This window comes from Podarcis cretensis (assembly GCF_951804945.1).
Source record: "Podarcis cretensis genome assembly, chromosome: 2".
Lineage (NCBI taxonomy): Eukaryota > Metazoa > Chordata > Lepidosauria > Squamata > Lacertidae > Podarcis > Podarcis cretensis.
In genome coordinates, this window is record NC_137171.1 from 85,010,764 (window position 1) to 85,032,300 (window position 21,537).

At 43.9% G+C, this 21,537-nt stretch overlaps 1 protein-coding gene across 2 annotated transcripts in view; it reads left to right on the plus strand.

Moving 5' to 3' along the window:
- NCKIPSD (NCK interacting protein with SH3 domain) overlaps positions 1–21,537 on the plus strand; it is a 95,686-nt gene that overhangs the window by 25,263 nt on the left and 48,886 nt on the right. For both annotated transcript variants that reach the window (XM_079967016.1, XM_079967017.1), the window contains exons 2-3: positions 18,435–18,547; positions 20,509–20,704. In XM_079967016.1, the coding sequence (XP_079823142.1) occupies positions 18,435–18,547; positions 20,509–20,704 (309 nt within the window). The remainder of the gene's footprint in view (positions 1–18,434; positions 18,548–20,508; positions 20,705–21,537) is intronic.

Consider the following 21,537-nt stretch of genomic DNA (forward strand, 5'->3'; position numbering starts at 1 on the left):
ACTTACTTGGAAGTGTTCCTCTCTGGTGGCTTGGATATCTGGGCAGCCCATGTATATATTTGAATTTCATAGTGTACCTCACTTTTTTAAAGGCTTAGTATAGGCTAAAGTAAATTTAAACTGCTTGAATATGAAAACTCATTATACCATCCAAATAAAATGTACCTTAGTCGTCTGGGCAGCCCAGGATCTCCATATTCACTGCCCAGGCTTGTGCCCCATGGATATCACTTCGGTGCTGCCAGTGCAGCAGTTTGACTTAACTCCCAGAGGTGCACTCCATTGTCTCTTGAGACTGACAGGGACTCAAGGTGCCTTACAGAAAAAATAAGAACAGCTAAAAACATAGGAAAAAATAAGCATTCAACAGTTCTAGTAGGCCAGCAGCCTAATTTTCCCCTGGTTATTTTTAGGACAATAAATGTGCAGTTGATAACTCCATTTTGTGTAGCATTGCAGGTCTTTCTCCACTGAAATATCTTGTTGCTGGGAAATTTAGGGTTTCCCTCAGGTAGTGTGTATGTTGCAGTTAGGAGTATTGTGTGGAACATGTAAAAGCACTCTATTGCATGGACCCGGTGATAAGCGACACAGCTTTACTTCCCTAATTACCTAAAACACTTTGGAAACTTTTTAATTTTATCACTTTTTCCTTGAAGGTTTAACAACTTTTGCTATACAGTAAGCACACAGCTTATGCAGGGGTTGTGTTCCAGGGATCTCACCTAAAGCAAAAATTGCACATAGTCTGTACACATTGGGTTAAAATGGTGGGTGTGATTGCCAAAGCCATTTTCCCTGGAAGCCTACTTCCTTTCTGCCCCCCTTAAAAAAATGGCAACGCACATAAAGCTGAACACAAGTTAAATGCACGTAAGTTGCAGGCTTATTGTATGGCTCATTTGTACCTAACTTAAAAACAAAATATAAACAGGAACACACCCACCCACTTACCCACCCACTCCCCTTAACTGTAGAGATGCTTCACTCTATTGCGAAACCTCTGTATGGAACGTGTTGTCTTTCATTTGGAGAGTACCTCACTTGTCACAAGGGTAACTGAGCATTGTCCATTTTGCTTCTGCTAGTAATGGTTATTATTTGTTAAAGAGGGCAGGTGAAATTTGGCCACAACCTATTTCATGGTTGCTATGAGACTTGTAACATTTGCATTCCACCTGTTGCTTTTTGCATAGCATGCATTTCCCTGGTAAATCAGGGAGCTACTTGGGCTCTACATGTGAAAGCAATCAAGTCCATAGCTCCTTCTACCTCACCATATCATAGCAAGACTAGATAGACCTTTAATGGGAATGCCAGCCATGTCAACCAGAAACATTCTTGGAGCTTTCAGAAATCCATTGGATTCTGTAAGCCTGCGCAAGTAGAACATCTTAATGGCTCCTACACCACTGCAAAGGGGATTAGCTACTTCCAAGCAAAACTACACCAGGAAGCGGTCTATCCATGCCCATCAAGTTATTAAAACACACTAATTTCAGACCATTACCCTCCAGCCCTGTTGAAAATACTAGATCTGGAGTCTGTCCTGCAAAATGTTGGACCAGTGATGTTTTGAGGCAGCACTGTGGTTGTTATAGTAGCCATGAAGCTCTGAGCTGGTCCTCCCAAGGCAGGCCCAACATGGATGTTAAAATCCACAGGGCAGCTGTGTGTGGGTTTTCCCAACACTGCAGCTCAAACAAGGAGACTGATGGGCAATGGGATGATTTTTATAACAACAGAGTTTATGTGTATTACCTATATATCATGACAAATGTTAAACGTGTAGATTAAAATGGTGGGTGGGGGATGATGCATGTGAGTCTTCCAGTGTTTTTGTAAAAGACAACATGAGGGGATTCTAGCGTCTCCATACAAACAGAATTCTATGCATGAGAAATAATAATAATAATAATAATAGTAATAATAATAATATAATATTCCACGCCTTGTAATAATGGTGAATTTCCTCCCCGTAGATAAATGTGGTGCTATATTGATACCTGAAATCTTTTACCATGTACAAGCCCCCTTCACCCCCCCCCAAAAAAAACCCATATTGTCAGAGCTGCCTCCAGGTCCCAGCTCACAGAGGACCAACGCTAGGCTGTAATTATGTACAAAAGTCTTTATTGAGGTTCAGTTTCCATTTTAAAGCCGCAGCGCGCAGCTCTACGTCTCGACCTTAGACCGGCGAAGTCCCGTCTGAGTCTCCGCCCCTTCCACACCAGTTTAAGACTCTCGCTTTGCTCCACCTCTTCCTAAGTTCCTTTCTCCTCTGGGCCCTCCTGCCCGCTAGGGTTTCATCCTTCCTGGACTCCTCTGACGCTGACCCTGATGATTCTTCCCCCTCCTTCCGGCGGGCTTTAGGACCTGGTTCCCTATCCGGGCTACCTTCTGTGCCGCTCGCCTGTACATTTGAACTTGGCGCGTGCGCCCAGCCTGCAACTTTCCTCTTGACCGTTCCCTCGCTCTCCGATGGAGGCGTGGCCAACCCTGACTCATCTTCTCTCGCTGGTGGTGCATATGTGGGCTCTGATACCTGGGACTCCTCCCCCCCACTACGCTCTGGTGGGGAAGCTGGTCCTGATTTCCAACTGCTGCTCTGGGAGTCCCCGCTGGCCCCTTGCTTCTGGGGTGTCCCCCTTGGGTGGCCCCTTGCCCTGCCCATCGGCGCCCCCTTCTGTGAATCTTCCGATTCGCTGGAGAGGCTCATGGAATCTATCGGGCTGCTCTCATCTTCTCCTACGCTGCCCTCGGATTGCTCCCCCTCGCTCTCCATCTCCTCTCCTCCCTGCGCTCCCGCTGAGTCCCTGACACATATGAAAGTGACTTTTCTGTACATTCCTTGTGATGGAGATTCACATGATAATAAGCTATAGTAGGAGTTATTTTGAATGCGTATGACATTAGAATTTATGTGGGTGTTTTTGTTGTGAGGTGATGGCCCAAAGATAACCCCGTTTTAGGAAAACAGCCACGTGAATGACCTTGTTTAATATGAGCATGTCCCGTACGAGGCAAAGCCTTGTCCTTTAGATCAGAATAAAACGTGTTCAGGGAACATCTCAAGGTCTCTTTAAAGTTTGTGCTGATGCCTTTAAATTTCACAATGACAGCTTTGTAGGAAGAAGTGGAGGCTTCTCTGTCAAGCCCCTGGGTTCTCTTCCGATTGCTGTTAAAAAGATCCTTGGGATTTGTGTCTCTGGTTTACTGTTCTCTTTGTACAATTTCTCTCACATCTGTCCAGGAAGAAAAATGTAACTAGTGGCATTTTCTTTCCAAGTCCGTCCCTTGAGCATAAGAGGAGTGCCTTTCCCTCATTAGTGGCTTTATTAAAGTACACATGGCTTTCCTTATGTAGCTTATACCTGAAAGCTATGTTTTGTTTTTGCATGGGTTTTAAGTCCACAGCTTCCTCACTGGCTTCATTGATCCCGTTCCTTCCCCCTTTGCAGCTGGGCAGCTGGGCTGTTGACTATAGAGCTGTGTGACTGCTGGCAGCTTCCCTTTTAATAACTACTTGCTGATGCTGGCTATTGATCAAGCAGCAAGCTGAGCTTCAGCTCAGGGGAGTAAGGTCAGTTTATTCTTCCTCACTTTTCCTTTCCTGTCAAGTCAGTGCAGAACTCCCTTTTGAGCTGTGAAACTTCAGAACTCATGGCTGGTACTGTGCCTGTGGCAAACAGGCACTATCTACCTGGCATATGCCAGTCATGAGGAATGTAACCCGGCTGTGCAAAGGAAGAGAGGGAATTTACCCCTTGTGTACTAAATATCTGCCCTGTAAACTATTTCTGCATGTAGCCAGGGGTGTTTTCGGTGTGGGGAGAAGAAAAGATGGAGACATGGTTATGTTCCCTTGGTAAGGAATGGTGTTTGCTAAGATGCCAGGGTTCTTTTGGTTATCAGCACCTCCACAACTAGAGGATAGCCAGGGCATTTATTCGTTTATTGCGTTCACTCCACACCTTTCACCAAATGGGCTTCACTGCAGCATATAATATAAAACAATATAAAACTTGATGGGGGAAGAGGGTGGACTTCATTGGGTGTCTAAAAAATAACAAAGAAAGCACCAGGATAACATTTCTGGGGTAGGTGTTGCATAGTTTGGGCACCATCAGACTAAAGGCTGTGTTACTGTAGTTTAGCCGATAGGTTACTAGTGCATGGATAATTAGCCAGACTGTGGACACAGTCCATGCATCACTTTAAAGTGAGCTGGTGCATATTGCTTGAAAGTCCCTGCAAGCAGCTCCTCTGCTCCTTGTTATTACATGTGAACCAGGCCATTATCAAGAGCTCTGGAAACTAGTTTTAATGGACAAGCCTATGAAAGAAAGTCATTGTGTCTTGACAATTTCATTGAGAGCTGGTACCTACTTGTATAGTATGCCAACCAGCATTCATCCTGTAGACATATTGCTAGAATGTATGAGTAGTTCTAGTTGAATATTTTACCTTATAATTTCATGGCTATTCTGCTATTATTCTAACAATTTTTCTACCTCTATGACCTTTATTGCTTCTATCGCCGTACTTGTACTCTCAGTGCTTTCTATGTTTATAAGGTTCAAAATTTATTTTTCTCTTCATTTTTATTACTCCTGTGAAAATCCATAAAAATGTAATGAAGAAATGAATCCTGAAACAGGGATGGTTTAAAGCCCTCAGTATGCACTGCCAGGAATCTGCTTATACAAAAAGCCGCACAACTTGTTTTTGCCTGGGAGAAATCTAAGGGTGCTATCCAATGCTACTCAGAGTAGACCCGTTGAAATTAAAATATGTGACTAACATAGGTCCCTTTATTTCAGTGGACAGGATTTGCCTAACGTCATGTCAGCAGAAGCCCTGCTCAAGAACTTCTTGCGCAATGGGGCTTCCCCTCCTCCTCCTGTGTGCCCTTGCCTTTGAAATTGGATAAGCCCCCGAGAACAGGGTTCAGGGGGAGGAGAGTGGGGATTGTTTCATCTGTGAGATGCTTGCACCGGTAGGAGGTTTGTAATAGTACAACATTGAATTCCACCCATTGGGTCTAGCATTAGGTTTGGAGACAGCCCTAATAGGGTCTCTCTCTCTATCTATCTATCTATCTATCTATCTATCTATCTATCTATCTCAATCTCTCTCTCTCTCTCTCTCTCTCTCTTTCTCTCTCTCTCTGTGTGTGTGTGTGCTTTTCACATCTAACCCCTAATTTAAACCTCTTGTCCATTTAGATTCAAGAAACACACTCACAGTTCAAGACTTATTGCTTTTACTTTGCTCCATGTAGACATGAGTTTCCCACTGGCCTTTTTGTAAGTGTGAGATACTAGTTTTTAAAAATACAGTGGTACCCGGGTTAAGAACTTAATTCGTTCTGGAGGTCCGTTCTTAACCTGAAGCTGTTCTTAACCTGGGGTACCACTTTAGCTAATGGGGTTTTCCGCTGCTGCTGTGCTGCTGCCGCGCAATTTCTGTTCTCATCCTGAAGCAAAGTTCTTAACCCAAGGTACTATTTCTGGGTTGGCGGAGTCTGTAACCTGAAGCGTCTGTACCCTGAGGTACCACTGTAATGTGAAATGGAATCTGTAATGTGAAATGGAAGAGCTAAGTAATAGCATTTCTGCCCTTGAATTGCTATAGACCTTTACTCATTTCCTGGATTCTAGTTACAGGTAGGTAGCCATGTTGGTCTGCCGTAGTTGAAACAAAATTTAAAAATTCCTTCCAGTAGCACCTTAGAGACCAACTAAGTTTGTTAGGAATTTTTTAAAATTTTGTTTCATTTCCTGGAGTCTCTGCTTAATGAACCAGTCCAAATGTGATATGTACAATCTGTTGGAAAGTGGGATTCTCAACTAAAATCTGATTTTGTAGTCCTCTAAACTTAGCGCTGGTGGAACAATTCTTTCTGTCTTCATCCAGGAAAAAATGGCTCACTAAAACCAGAATTTCCACTGTTAGCAAATGTTTATTATAACACAAGGCTTTCTGAAACAGTTTCCTAAGTTTATTTTATTTATTCCCCATGCAAGTCAGCAGCAATGTAAAATGTCTGCCTGGCCCCACTGAAGTGCTGTAAATCCACGAACTCAGTAAGCTGGCACTTGTGTGAGTCTACCACATCAAGGCACTAAGAAGCAATCAAAAGCAATTTCAGAGGTATTTGACCCAACTTACTGGAAAAGTGGTCCGTTCAGCTGTCATATGTTGGCTAACACCATGTAGTTTGTGTCCCCAACTTGTATGGCAGTGATTAGGGCAGTTTCCATGCTTCTTCGCCTATATTTTTATTGCAATGGATGTATTTTTCAGATAAGAGGGGGGAAACATGGATGTATTGATCCTGACAATGTTGAGCTCCTATCTCCTTCATTTTAGCCCTCTGCTATTAGTGTTGGAACTAATGCTCGATAGCCAGATTTGTTTGGGAAGGAGAGGAGCAGCTGCTGATAAAGGAGAAGGAAGGTCTTATTTCTTCCCAGTAGTGCTGTTCTTCTAGGCTCCTCAGGTGGGGGAAGGGAGCCTTGCACATTGTGTTATCCAAGGCGATCCAAGTTGGTAAAGGTAAAGGGAGCCCTGACCATTAGGTCCAGTCGTGACCGACTCTGGGGTTGCACGCTGATTGTACTATTAATATGTATATTTTGGTCCGAGTCAGGGGTAGACAGGCTGTGGCCCTCCAGATCTGCCTCAGTGAACCTGGCAAATGGCCAGAGATCTGGGGAGTTGGAGTCCAACAAAGACTCTCCTCCCTGAAAGAGAGGGGAGTGGTTGTGGACGGGAGCCCGAACTCCGCTCCTGCAGGGGGTGTTGCCCCCTGCCTCCAGCTCACCTGGCTGGCGCTCACGCCCCCCCAGGTGGCCATCCAACCAGGTGCCTCGGGGGGGGGTGTCCAGCAGCCTTTATGCTGCTGTGCCAGCCTCTCACCGGCCTCATTTCTCCTCCTCGTCCTATGCAAGTGCAACTATAATCATAGATATGTTTTCTTTTTCTCCATGTGTACATGCAGGTGCACACCAACCTTTTTCCATGTGGCTGTGGACACTTGACTATATGATTTCACAGAGGAATGCAACAACTGGCCTTTTGTTTCTACATGTGCAATAAGCCTGGCCCTTGAGGACATAACACTTTAATCACAATTAAGTGTTGTGTCTGAAAACTTAAAGCTATTCTTTGCTTTTTCACTACCTTTATATCCTGCCTTTCTTCTGAGTAGCTCAAGGTGGCTCTCTCTTCCCCCTCATTTTTATTTTCACAACAATCCTGTGAGGTAGCTGAGTCTGAGAGACAAAGACTGATCCAATTGTACCCAGTTGAGATTCATAGTCCAGTTTGGATTTGAACCCTGGTCTCCCAAGCCCCGATCCAACTCTTCAGGCACCACACCGCCACACTCACTTTTCAGTGCTTAAGAATTGGTCACAGAGCAGGTTGTAAGCAATGTTTAGCACTAACCATGGTTAAGCATTTACAGTGGTACCTCTGGATGCGAGCGGGATCTGTTCCGGAGCCCCGTTCGCATCTTGAAGCGAACGCAACCTGAGTGCACAGGTCGTGATTTGCCGCTTCCGCGCATGCGCATGAGGTATTTTTGACCGTCCGCGCATGCGCGAGTGGCGAAACTCAGAAGTAACATGCTCCGTTACTTCCGGGTCGCCGCAGCACGCAACCCGAAAATACTCATCCCAAAGCTACTTTAACCCGAGGTATGACTGTAATTTGCACTGAGCAAAGTGTGATTCAGGCAATTTCTTCACCTCACAAGCTGGTTCTGATACCGCCTTCACACTGGCATCTTTTGGGTGGAAAGTATGGAAGAAAAGTGCAGCTAGCAGCAGTGGCAAGCATGATTTCTGTTGCTTCCAAAACCTTACAATTTTGCAGCAACAGCAACAAAAAGGTGAGTGTGTGGTTTCACATACTCTTCTGTTTTCCTGCACTGAGCTGAAGAGTCTCTAAAGACCTTCTGGCATGGCTCTGATTTTAACTGGGTTAAGTCAGCCAGCCATGGTTATGCAAAATATGGTTAAGCATTATGTCTGCAGGAAGCCACTGTAGCAGAAAACACCTGAACAACATCTTTCTTTCCCCTCTGCCTGCTTCCTTGGGAGGGTATGCAAACTATTGTTGACACTTGCTTGAATGTGGTGCATTAGCTTCTGTAAGTAATTCAAATTCCTAACCTTGAATGTAGAAAGCATCTTGCTTCTAATTTAGCATGTGACCTCTGGAATGAAACCATTTCGGGCCTGTGTTGCTGTCCCCTAAATTGGGAGAGACAAGGAAGGAGTAGAATATTATTGTGCTTAATCTAACCTTGCCAAAGGAAAAGAAAAACTTGGTTTGAAAGGCACATTTTTCAGGGGCTTGTCATATCTGTAATAGGCCCATTGCCTTAAATATGTAAATTGCGCGCACAGTGCATGCCTGCAGTCCATCTTTGGTTCTGTCAGCAAACCCTATAAGATCCCATTTGTCTAGAAAAATGCTTTTCTGAAAGGTATGATTATTCTAGACTGCTGAACAAGTTTTCCTATGTGACTGGCATTTAAACAACCATGGTGTTTTGTAGAGTGACACTTAGAGAAGTACTCTGCAGGAGTGATATAAGTGTGTTGGAGGGAGGCAGAAAATGGAAAAGAGAAAAGTGGTTGGGGGATGGGGTGTAGAAAGAAACATACTGTACTATCATTACGTCCCCCCTCCCCTTCTGATCAGCACAAAAGCCTGAATCTTCTACAGTCAGAAGATTCCGAGCAATGACTGCAAAGAGATGGATTTTTTATGGAGAAAGGGGTGAAGGCAGTTCTTTTGGGAAATGCTGATTAGTAGCTTGAACACTTGCATGAATATTCTGTAACTGAGTTTAATTAAAAACGCTTCTGAAAAGTGAAGATAATCTGTCCTGTTAGTTGTTGGGAAAGGAGCAATTTCTTTTTATGTTGGTCTCAAATGCAGGCTCAAGCATGTTGTATGAAGCTTTCAAGCAGGAAATGTCTTATTTATATTATTTGTTGTCTTAATCCAGCAGAGAAGTAAGAAGCCCTCTGAGATTTAATGATTAAATTGCCTGTTTGCTCATGTTAGTAACAGAGATTGGAAATATCTGTGTCTTGATTCAGTTCTATAGCTTTGCCTCTTGCTAGACTATAAAGAAGGTATCCTCTGCACAATTAATGTTTGATGATTCAGGCCTCTTCCAGAGTCAATCTAACATGTTTGAGCAACATAGACCTCTCATAGTACCATGAAAACACACCATGGGGTCAATCACCGCTGTAAGGAAAAGCTTCCACATTTATTTGGTTATACCAAATAAATTTGGTTATTTGAAACCTGCTCTGTGTTTCTCACATCTTTAAACATGCATTCTTACAAAATTCATTCTATTGTACAAAGACATCTACATTTCCCAGCAGCGGTTTCTTTGCTGGTAGTGATTGTGCAGGGATTAGGAATGCTAAACCATTGAGGTATCTGTCGGCATTATAAAAGGGCAAAAAGCCTACTAGACCCATACAGGTGAGTCTAGCATCCTCATTGTATAGTTTCTGTCATATGGTACAAATGCAACTCTTTGCCCTGGTCTTTGACACCTAAGATACATGTTTTAAGGTCCTAACCTTCTTATTTTAAATGGTTTTAACTGATTTTAATATGGTATGTTTATATCATTGTAACCTGCCCTAGAACATTATGGTGAAGGTTGGGTAAGAAATTCAGTTAATACTATATGAAGGTTATCGTTATCATCACCACCTTCTTTCATGAATTTATTGAATAATGCTCCTTTTAAACTCACATCTAAGTCAGACTGGTTTTGTCTCAGGGGCATGTCATAAAGTCCTAATAGCATGGTTTCCTTTTCAAAACAGCTGTCGATTGAGGCACTTTGAAGCAGTGAAGGAGCAGAAGGGAAGGAAGGGTGTGCTTACCCCTTTCCCCACCTTCCTATTTTCCTATCAATCTCCCCATCTCCTAAACGCTGTATAATAATAATATAAAAATCATAATGAATGCATTTTATTTATAAGAATAATAAATCTTTATTGCAGTCCAAAGACCTATAGAACAATTTCAGAACAAAATACAGTTAAGACAGCCAACCACAAAAGAGAGAGAAACCGAGGTGGTCATTTTGTTATGTCTCAAGCATGATGATTGTTATGTCTCAAGCATGACAGGTCCAATGATATTACACTGGCCGTGGCATTTTATTTATATGCCATTCTTCTGCTGTCGTACCCCAGAGTGTAGCCAGGGCCAGCCCAAGGCCCTTTGGCACCTGAGGCAAACCACAAAATGCTTCCCACCCCAACCAGGGAAGAAGGTGTGAGTGAAGATTTACGTCAGGAGCAAGGGCAAGAGGAGACCAGCAGCCCCTCCCATTCACCAAGAAGCCCCTGTAGAAGTGGCATGGGGTTTGATTTGTAATTTACAGTTGCAATGTACTGGTTTTTATCCCTGAGCTATAGGCAGGGCGAACCCGTGAAGCAAGATAAGACAACTGCACCAGGCAGCAGGGCGAAACCGTGAAGCAAGATAAGGCAACTGCACCAGGCAGCAGGACCCACAGTGGCAGCAGATCCAGCTTCCAAGGAATGCATTGCCCACTGCTGCTGATACAGTGGCAGTGACAACTGTGGTGCACTCCTTGGGGGTCGGATCTGCTGTCTCCTTGGCCTTTTGGCCAAGGCAGAAGGTGAAGGTTGACAGGGGAGATGCCCCTTTACTGTGCCGGTTCCCAGGCTAGTGCAGTGAAGAGGCCTGGATAAGTTGTTGCCATCATGGGCCAGCTCCTGAACTAGCATTTCAGGATATTTTGTTGGCTGCTGCTAGCAGAGAGGATATCAACAGTACCTTCCCCTACATTTTGGGTTGGGTGAATTGGGGTGCTCCTTGCTGGTGGGGCTCCCTCACTGATGAAGGCTGGGATGGACAGAGGAACACACCCCACTTGTATAGGGGCTTGGATGGTTCTGTTAAACAATGGTTTAAAACACTGTTTGAAGAGATCTGTCTAAATCAAGTTTCCACTTCGTCATTCATAGATCCCCTGAAAAGGAGTACCTGCTACTTGGCTACTATACCAATGGAAACATGATAGTTTACAACTTTTTAAAGGGTTAAAACTACCTGGGAGCATGCTCTAAAACCTCTGGTCTTGCAGATTATGCTTACTTAAGAAACAAGGGGTTAGGACTGGAATTGTGAAATAATGGATGTCTGTCTGGCTCTTCTGTACACACTGAAAGTCAGTAAGCAGGGTCATTTGCCTAAAGGTAACTTTAATTCAGGATAGAGTTCAGCGTGCTGGGTTGTAGGTTTGTTTCCAGAAGCAACTTACTGCTTACTATTTGATAAAACTGTATTTCTCCACGAGATGGAAAGTAAATTTCTGTGAAGCTAGTTATAAATATTCATAATTTGCTGTAATACATTGTCTGCAATCCATTTTAATACAGAATTAAGCATCCTTAAATCCATTGAAAACAATTGGCTTAAGCATACTTTATGTTCTATTTATAATGCTTGACCTGACAAGTCTTCTCCATAGAGAAGAGTAGGCTTAAACTCAGGGTGTTTGATGGAGGGCCGTGAACAGAGTTTCATGAGCAGCGCAGAATTTAATACGTTAGTATTAAATTCAGATTTTATGTTTAACTGGATTTTTTAAAAAGTGACAATTGATCTAATGTGGGAGGGGAGACTGACCTTTAAAAATATGGTTGTACATGATGGTGGCTTTGCATCAATCATGTGATCATTCCTCCTACTGATCACAGCCCTTTGTGCCATAACCTGTACTGTTTGAGGGATCCCCAGTGCTTAGAAGAAGCCAGCGGTGGAACGTATGCCTGTGCTGCCCAGGGTGGGTTCACAGGGCATGGAAGCCACCCTCCGTGCGCCACGGTTCAGGGTTAGGAGACGGGCAGGGAAGCTGCTGCCCACTCTCCTGCTCTCTACCACCAGGTCAGGCACCAGGCAGAAGCACTGCAGCCCAAGGCACAGCTCCTTCTGGAATGGAGCCAGGCTCCGATGAAAGAGTCTGCTGTTTGCACCCCCTCTCAACATTGCCCCCGGGGCCACGGCACCCCCTGTTATGCCTCGGGGAGAAGCAGGCATCCTGTCTTGTGCAAGGAGAAGCAATTCTGCTAGCACTACAATTTGTTAATTTTTACCCGCTCTGGATGTGATGCTGATGGCATAATCTGCAGTGCTTCTCTTGAAAGAGAGGTGTCTGTTTGGGGTGGGCTGTCAGTCCCCGATGCAGTTTTTCTACTCGGAAGAACAGGTGGTGCCTAGGGCTAGGAGCTGCTTTTAACAGCAGATCAGCTGTGCTCCTGCTCCAAAATCGGGAATTTTGGCATCTTTTATCATGCATTTGTAGTCTTGAGGATCATTTTAAGATTATGCCATTCTACCAGGGACTGCTTTGAATATGACTTGCAGCTTTAATTTAGTGGAAAATGCTGCATATTGCCTCCTTGTAGAAGTGTGAATGTGAGGATGTATTCAGCCAGTGTTGTGGTCACTGTAGTGGTTCTGTTGGTTTTCTCAGCCCCTTCACAACCTGTTAACAATATATACCACCCGCCTGGGTCGCTTTGCAAAGAACCTCGAATGTAAAAGAAGCAATAACTGCTGTGGGGTGGAATATGACGTTTGTGCAGCAGCCCCAAGACTTTAAAACATGTCCCTCCCAAGTTATGCTTTAAAATGATAACATTTTTAGAAACCATTTCTTTAGGTGCTGGTGGTTTTGAGGGCTAACTTGGTGCCGCTTATGACGTACTGTATTTTTCGCCCCATAGGACGCACTTTTTCCTCTCCAAAAATGAAGGGGAAATGTGTGTGCATCCTATGGGGCGAATGCAGGCTTCCGCTGAAGCCTGGAGAGCGAGAGGCATCGGTGCGCACCAACCCCTCTCGCTCTCCAGGCTTCAGGAAGCTATCCGCAAGCCTTGCAAGCCCGGCGGGAATTCCCGCGGGCTCACAAGGCTTGCGGGCAGCAGCCTGCAACCCCGGCAAGTGTCCGCAAGCCTTGTGCGCCCGGCAGGAGCTCCCGCCGAGCGCGCAAGGTTTGGGGCGGCAGCCTGTTGCCCGAAGCACAGGGAGCCCTCCGGAGGGTGCCCCGTGCTTCGGGCAGGCGTGTGCAAGGCTTGGGGCGGCAGCCGCGGCTGGGGGGAGGAATAATTTTTTTTATTCATTTCCCCCCCCAAAAAAAACAACAACAATGTGCGTCCTATGGGCCGGTGCGCCCTATAGGATGAAAAATACGGTAGTTTAAGTACTTTTGTGTGTGACAGAAGTTACTTGAATTTTAAGAAAAGAGGGGGTGCTTTTTTAAAAAGACATGCAATGTTAACATGATAACTGAAGGGCTGTGTGTGTGTGCATTGCGTAGCATTGTTAAAGTCAATAAAGGCACATAGCTTATGTTCAGAAGCTTTTGCTGTGAATTCATAGAAATGATGTAGTGCCTGACTCAGAGGAGGGAAGAAAGGAGGGGAAGCCCAAATGAGATGATAGCTGGCAAAGATGCTCTAAATGTCTTAATTGTTCAGTTTTAGTTGACGCCAGTAAGATGATGTCACAGGAATAAACAACAACCTCTTCTTTGGAGAAGCCTGCAGAGTTTGATACTGCTGTTCGGGGGGCGGCGTGGGAGGGTGAGCTACCCAAAAGGGTAGCTCATAGTTGTACAAGAAGCATTGTTTGTGGTGAAGGGTGGGATTCTCAAGGAATTACCTCAGCTGTAAACTGACTTCATCTACATCTCCTTGCCTGATGTATGGATGGATGGATGGATCAAGCAAAGTTGCTCTCATATTTTATCAGTTTGTAGAATTGTTAGTAATTAACATTGTTAGTAACTTTTGCACATTTTTTAAAAAACTAAAAATTTTGGTAACATGATGGAATGGACTTGGTGTTAGCATATGCAATGACACAAACTGGAAATAGACTCTTCCATTTGTCTCTAGGTGACGGTGTTAAATTGATTTAAGAACTGGTTTATGTGGTGCTCTTATTTAAATGTCATTCTAATAGCTATTTTAAATTTTGGAAATGTGTTGATCTGTTGTAAACGCTGGGCATGCACCCAAAAAAAGGATGTGAGACCTTCATAAAATGATAGTGAATAGTAAACTATTTTAATAGTGATTTCGTTATTACTAGGGCAACATCTTTGGCCTGTTGGTAAAAAGATCAGGGAAGATTTCCAAAATAATTTCTTCCAAGCATGAGAAGCAATTCTCATTTGCTGAGCTGCATTGTCATAGAAGACAAGCTGATTTTCTCCTCAAGTTTTTTACTAGTCTCGTTGGGGCCATGTCCTCTGCAGCCAATCACCATGACTTTAGTGGTCTTGATTGCATGAACTGTTTGGGAGTGGGTGTGGCAGATCTTACAACTTGAGTGGGAGATTAGACCATGTGACCATTTGGATCCTTTCTACTCTGAATTTAAATACGTAATAGCTTTCCCTACAGAAAGCTAAGATAACCTGCAAATGAGATTCAGTTATCTTCTGCTTAGACTATTAATCACACAGTATCTCACACTCTCACTCTCCATAGGAAAGGTTTAGAGAGGGCTTTCTCACAGATTTGTATTAAAAACACCAAGGTAGCTTAGCCCCATTTTTGATATTTTTAATGAGTCCGCAGAGTGTTAATGAAATTCAGACTCTTCTCTCCCATTTCTTCTCCCTATCTTTTCTCTTGTAAGATAATTATTTTGAAAAAAACCCGGAAGTTTCATCTTGACCTGAAAGCTCAGCTGATGGCAGTGTGGTATCTAAATTTTGGAGGACTGCGAGGTCACTTCCCTTTGTCATCTTTGAAAGTCTATTTCCATAGTATTCATAGAATTCTTTAAGTACAGATTTGACATGGTAATGTAATGCCTTCCTAATGTACAGTGCTTTATGGCATTCATATTCCTTTGTATGGGCAACAAAGATCTTAACCCCCTGGGGAGCTGGTACCTTCTGCTGTACAAGAATCCTGCCTAAGGCAAATCAAGTTTCCAAACACACCTTAACTGAGCAGAGAAGATGGTTGGCATTTAGATGGCATTAACCCATCTAAGCAAATTGGGTTTTGCCCACTAAAGGCTAATACGTAAAGGCTAATACATCAAATGTCAGTCAAGTAAAGGTAAAGGTAAAGGTAAAGGTACCCCTGCCCGTACGGGCCAGTCTTGACAGACTCTGGGGTTGTGCACCCATCTCACTTAAGAGGCCAGGGGCCAGCGCTGTCCGGAGACACTTCCGGGTCACGTGGCCAGCGTGACAAAGCTGCATCTGGCGAGCCAGAGCCGCACACGGAAACACCGTTTACCTTCCCGCTGGTAAGCGGTCCCTATTTATCTACTTGCACCCGGAGGTGCTTTCGAACTGCTAGGTTGGCAGGCACTGGGACCGAGCAGCGGGAGCGCACCCCGCCGCAGGGATTCGAACCGCCGACCTTTCGATTGGCAAGTCCTAGGCGCTGAGGCTTTAACCAAGTACTCTTTCCTTAAACGTGGTAGGGCCACAAAGCTGATCCTGTGCTCTGCTTCATAAAATGAAACATTAGGCTTACAGTACTGGTAAAAGGAATTTTCTAAATATTGCTCTGACTTGGGGAGTTGCCGCAACATCTGTATCTAACAGATTGAGGTTGAATCCTGACAAGACAGAAGTACTGTTTTGGGTGGACAGGAGGCGGGCAGTTGTGGAGGACTCCCCGGTCCTAAATGGGATAACTTTGCCTCTGAAGGACCAGGTGCACAGCCTGGGAGTCATTTTGGACTTGCAGCTGTCCATGGAGGTGCAGGTGAATTATATGTCCAGGTCAGCTGTTTACCAGCTCCATCTAGTATGCAGGATGAGACCCTATCTGTCCGCTCTAGTTATCTCTCTCTTGGACTACTGCAATTCGCTCTATGTGGGGCTACCTTTGAAGGTGACCCAGAAACTACAACTAATCCAGAATGCGGCAGCTTAACTGATGACTGGGAGTGGCTGCTGAGACCACATAACACCGGTCTTGAAAGACCTACATTGGCTCCCAGTACGTTTCCAGGCACAATTCAAAGTGTTGGTGCTGACCTTTAAAGCCCTAAATGACCTTGGTCCAGTATACCTGAAGGAGCGTCTCCACCCTCATTGTTCTACCCAGACACTGAGGTCCAGCGCGGAGGGCCTTCTGGCGGTTCCCTTTCTGCGAGAAGCCAAGTTACAGGGAACCAGGCAGAAGGCCTTCTCGGTAGTGGCACCTGGCCTGTGGCATGCCCTCCCACCAGATGTCAAAGAGAAAAACAACTACCAGACATTTAGAAGACATCTGAAGACAGCCCTGTTTAGGGAAGCTTTTAATGTTTGATGGACTATTGTATTTTAATATTTTGTTGGAAGCTGCCCAGAGTGGCTGGGGAAACCCAGCCAGATGAGAGGGGTATAAATAATAATAATAATAATAATAATAATAATAATAATAATTATATCTGGGTAGCTGTAGCTAGAACTCTGCTGCACTAGCATGGGAAGAGTGGGGAAAGAGTGCTGGGCAGAAGCCTTGGAGCCAACCAGCCACTATCTCTAGAGCTAGATCCATGTCTATCAAATACTGGAATAATTGAGTGACGGCAAATGTAATGGTGGGCTTTGAAGCAGGTTTTAGCAAGGAGTGGAGGGGCACAGCTCTGCCCCTCCCTACTTTCACAGAATGCCCCTAAAGCTGCAGACTTGCAGTGGAGGTTGGGATTGGGCTTCCCAACTTCATAACATGCTGGCCTTTAGTGGGTCAGAACCCACTACCAGCCACAGCCTGATCTAAGTTGGGTTGCAACAGCAGTATCCAGCACCGTACAGATATATGTAAAATAAAAACAGGAATGGGTCCTCAATTGCATGTTTGGGTTAAAGGTGGGTCCTGAGTTAGCAAACATTGAAGACTATGGATCTCTTGAGCTCCTGGTTGTTTTTTCCTTCAGATCAGGGCCTTTTTGTACTACGTAAACACTTACTGATTAGTCAGTGGAAGTTAAAAGAATAGCTATGTTCTTGACCAGCAAGAATTCCTTCTCCTTGACTTCACCTTCACATAATACTTTCCCCATTTTCCACCTTCCAGTTTTATAACTTTAATTTCATTACAACTCCTTCAACTTTCCAACAGGACCTTGCCACTGCTAACAGCAGCATATATAACTAATCCAAGAAAGGTCGCACTCGGTATGTCAGATCATGCAGAGCCAATATGTGAGTGTCAATGATGACTTGTGCCTGCAGTGAAGCAAATGGAAGACTGTATCCAGCAGTCATCAACATTCATTTGTTTTCATAAGCATATTAAATGTCTGGAGTAGATAACACTTTGGTGAATGTGAGATTCATGATTTGCCTTAAAAAGATTTGACAAAAACAAAGCTGGTTGATGAAGGGCATGCCCGTTTGCTTGGAGAACAATAGCAATAGGGATAACCTTACCACAAGGTTGCTGTCTAAAGGGGCTAGAGTGCAACAGAAGTAGGATGAAAATAAACCTGAATAGTTGTGGTATAAATGGTACAGGATTTCAGAAGTAACAGGATATGCGCTGACTGGAAATGAAGCAATAGGACCACCCTACAACTTTTGCCGGTGCAAGCAATATTTAAAGTGGGATCATGTATGATTGCCCTGATAACAGCATGAGCACAAATCATCATGAACGTACAATAAAAAAGGCTGTCTGGAGGAGCCTTAAGTAGTATGAATCATGGGATAGCTGTTCTCAGGTGTTTGGTTGCCTGACGTATTTCAAGTCAATGCTTGCGCCTATATTTTTTCAAGATGGGCGTTGGCGGTATGTGGGAATCTAGCCCCTTCGTTCTATTCTAAAGGCAAGCAAAGATAGTGGAAGGAAACACACTTCAAATTGTCACAACTTGCAGTGGAGGGTGGAAGAGTCACTGTGGCAATTTGAATGTGAAATTGATCTGAAGAGCCGCTTTGCGCCTCTGAAGTCTTGCCATTGATCTTCATGTAATGAATTGCTGGGGCTCCAGGGCCCAAGATGGGTGAGTGGAGTTGTGATGTATCCTCCGCTGCCTCCAAACAAATGTTTTTCTACTCCGCCAATAAATCTTGCACAGACAGAATCCATTTTGTATATTACTTTTTTAAAACACACGCATACACACACACACCCCTTGGGGTTTATTTTTTGTTTATTTTTAAAGAAACTTTTATCAAATACCCATAAGAAACAAAATGAGGGAATTGATTTCTGTTATGAATGTACGTTGTGGTTGAGTACCAAAACAATGAGAGAGTTTCTAAGTCTGTCCATAAAACAGAATTAAGATGGCTACGCTTGTCAGGTTCACGTTGTCATTATAAGTGTTGATGGGGAGATGAAAGTGAAGGTGTTTAACACAATGCCTGTTACATTCCTTAGGTGCTGGAACAAGATGTGGTTCTGCAGTCTATTGACAGAGCTATTGAGGCCATTCATAATGCCGCGATGAAGAATGGGGGGAAATACAACTTGGAGCAGAGGGATGTCCTCCAGTAAGTACAGCAAGCAGGAATATTCAAGACAGTATGGAAATAATGTTAGGGAAGGCACATCTGAAGGCCAATGACTGTAAGGCATGCGGTTAGCATTCAGGGCCAATCCAGGTGTTTAAAAGACACATGGAGCGGTGCCTGCTCTATCACTTTTTTGTACTCCAGTCTCATCAGGAATTGTTGGAGCGAACACCTGATTGCTTCCCATCTCTGCATAATCACAAAACCTGCTCTCTAAAAAATAAAATAATACTAACAACAATGTTATTATTTGTACTCCGCCCATCTGACTGGGTTGCCACAGCCACTCTGGGCAGCTTCTAGCATATACAGGATATGATAAAATATCAAACATTAAAAAGAACCTGGTGCCTCCAGAGAATGGAGAGGGAGGAGGGAGCAACGAGTCCTGGAAGCCTAGAGCTTCCTTAGCTAGCAACTCCTCGCAGCCACTTTGAACCCCAAGAAGCGCAAGGCAGACACATTCAGAAAAATCGGACTAAGCACAACCCAATAGTGGACAAAGAAACATGGGTTTTCTGGAGAGGGTCCAGGGCAAAAGTAGAAAGTGCACACGTGAACCTCAGAATTTTGCTAGCAATTCTAGATCAGCCCTGAGAAACTATCCATTTACTACAGATTTTCTCATGTTAGTCCCACCTAGAAAAGGCTCCTGGGTATCTGGGCTTGACATGTGCAGACACAATCTTTCTTTTGTAATATATTTTTATTTGTTTTTCAATTGGTGGAGTGTTATCTGGCACTAATAATGGTGGCTAAAACTACTACCCATTCCCTTTCCCAGCCCTGCCCACCCAATAAAGGAAAAGGGAAAAAAACAGAAGAAAGCAGTAGGCTACTAGAATAAGCAACCCAATGTGGTAAGCAATAAGGAAGACAAAAGGCTTGAATATGCAAGAAGAAGTGAGAAGGGTAGGGAGAATGGGATATAGGAGGGATGTGCAGCAGCAAAGGAACGCAGATAATATGAGAGTCACAAAGAAAACCATGCCATATAAATGGGAAGATGTCAGCATGCTTGCCAGTGATTAAGTGATTCTAATCCAGACACCCTCCTGGGGGAAACATGAGGATTTCTAGTTGTAATAAGATGATCCTTTTGGCAACCAAAGCACCTTTATGAATCCAGAGCACCTGATTTTAGAATTGGTATGTATTCCAGATCAAAGTATTAAAATTTAAGGAAGAAAATAAAGCCACAGTAGTTTCATCACAAATTATGTGCAGGTGCCAAGATACCAAAGAGTTGTGTAATCTTGAAATCAATGAAGCTTCGTTTCCAAAGCTTAAAACGCTGCATTCACACTGTTTGCAATCCAGTTTCATTGGAGGGGAAGTAAAGAGCTTTGCAGAGTTTCTTCCTCTAAACTGAACTCCTTGGTTTTCCAGGCTAAAAATGTCTGGTGCCTGCAAATCAAAACAGGTTTGCTTTCCAACATTGGTACTTCAGTTTCATGAGAGATACTCTCTTTCCTTGCACATCTTTTTGTCGTCAAATATCTCATGAATCATGAACAAAAGGGCAAGAAATAGTAAAATACTAAACCTTGCACACCATAAGTAGGAGATGGGAAAATTCATTGGGAGGAATTCGACATTGCACAGTGGAAGCTTTTCAACTTGTCAGATGGAATGATCCCCTCCCCGCTTGCATGTTGCTCTGGGAGTTCTCCCAAGCCCCTCCCAGAGCCAGTTTCTATGGGCGCAGGGATGTGGGGGAGCCCTGTTGTGAAAGTGGAAGACCTTGCAAAGGCACTCATTAGATGAATGCTGCCCATAGCTTTCGATAGCTCAGTGGAATTGGATTCATTCTGCCGTTGAAGTAAGAGCTTCAAGGTCAGTCTGTGTTCACAGTTCAGTAATATGACTTCAGCTTTGGAACTCTGGACCAGTCCTGTGAGCTCTACTTCCTCAATATGGCTGTTGTTTTATGTTGCCAGGAAGCTGATACATCATCGGAAGGAAACTGTTTCCCGCAAAAGTCACTCACCATCCACTCAAGGAATGACTCCATCTTCCAGTGATCATCACCTGGACCTAGCCAGGCAACCCAATGGCGTCTGCAGGACTGGATATGAGCGACACCATAGCTTGCCTAACACAGATCCCCAAGAGGAGGAAGTTGGTGTTTACCAGGTGAGATCTGTGGCATATTTAATCCTTTATCTTACAAGATACCTACTCCATGTGCTAATCGTGTCAAAAAATTTTATTGGGTGGGAAAGAGAGAATTTCTACCTCTTACACTTAACCATTTATAGCTGGCTGTGAGTGTTGATCCTACAGAATAAGTAAAGAGCTTCTTTTTTATTGGACCTGCCAGCTATTTAGAAGCTCAGCCCCCATGCGTTATTTTATTGAGCATAGGTGAAAATATGTTACATGACATACTTACCTGGCAGGGGAGATACCATGATCACGAAAATATGTTACATGCCACCTGCTGCTTCTTGTCGGTGTTCTATTTTGAGAATGAAGGAGGTGACTGCAGGTGATATTAACTGAACGGCAGCTTGAGATCAGTTCTTAAGTTGTGTTCACTACAGCTGACAAGCACTATAGAGTAGCTGAACCTATGATAGACCTGGCTACTGTGTGTGATGGTTTCATTTGTAAAACTTTGGGGAACTCCCGGGAAGAGGCCAATAGGAGAGAGATTTGTGAGAGCAGATTAGGGCATTCAGCAGTCTCGTAACTCGCTTTTAAAGAGATACTGATTTCTCAGATAAGTAGGAAAAATGTATTTGGGACAGTGTTTCTTGTTGTCTTGCCCATTCTTCGACAGATTAGTTCTTTTAACTACAGTGACTGCTTGTTCCCCAGTTTACTGCATTGCGCAATATGCCTTAAATTTTCTGTGCTGATGATAAACTAAGGAAGGAAGCACAGGAAATATGATTTGTAAGCAGAGATTTGTTTATTTAAGGCATTTATATCCTGTTTCTCTAAAAAGACTGTTGGAGCAGCTT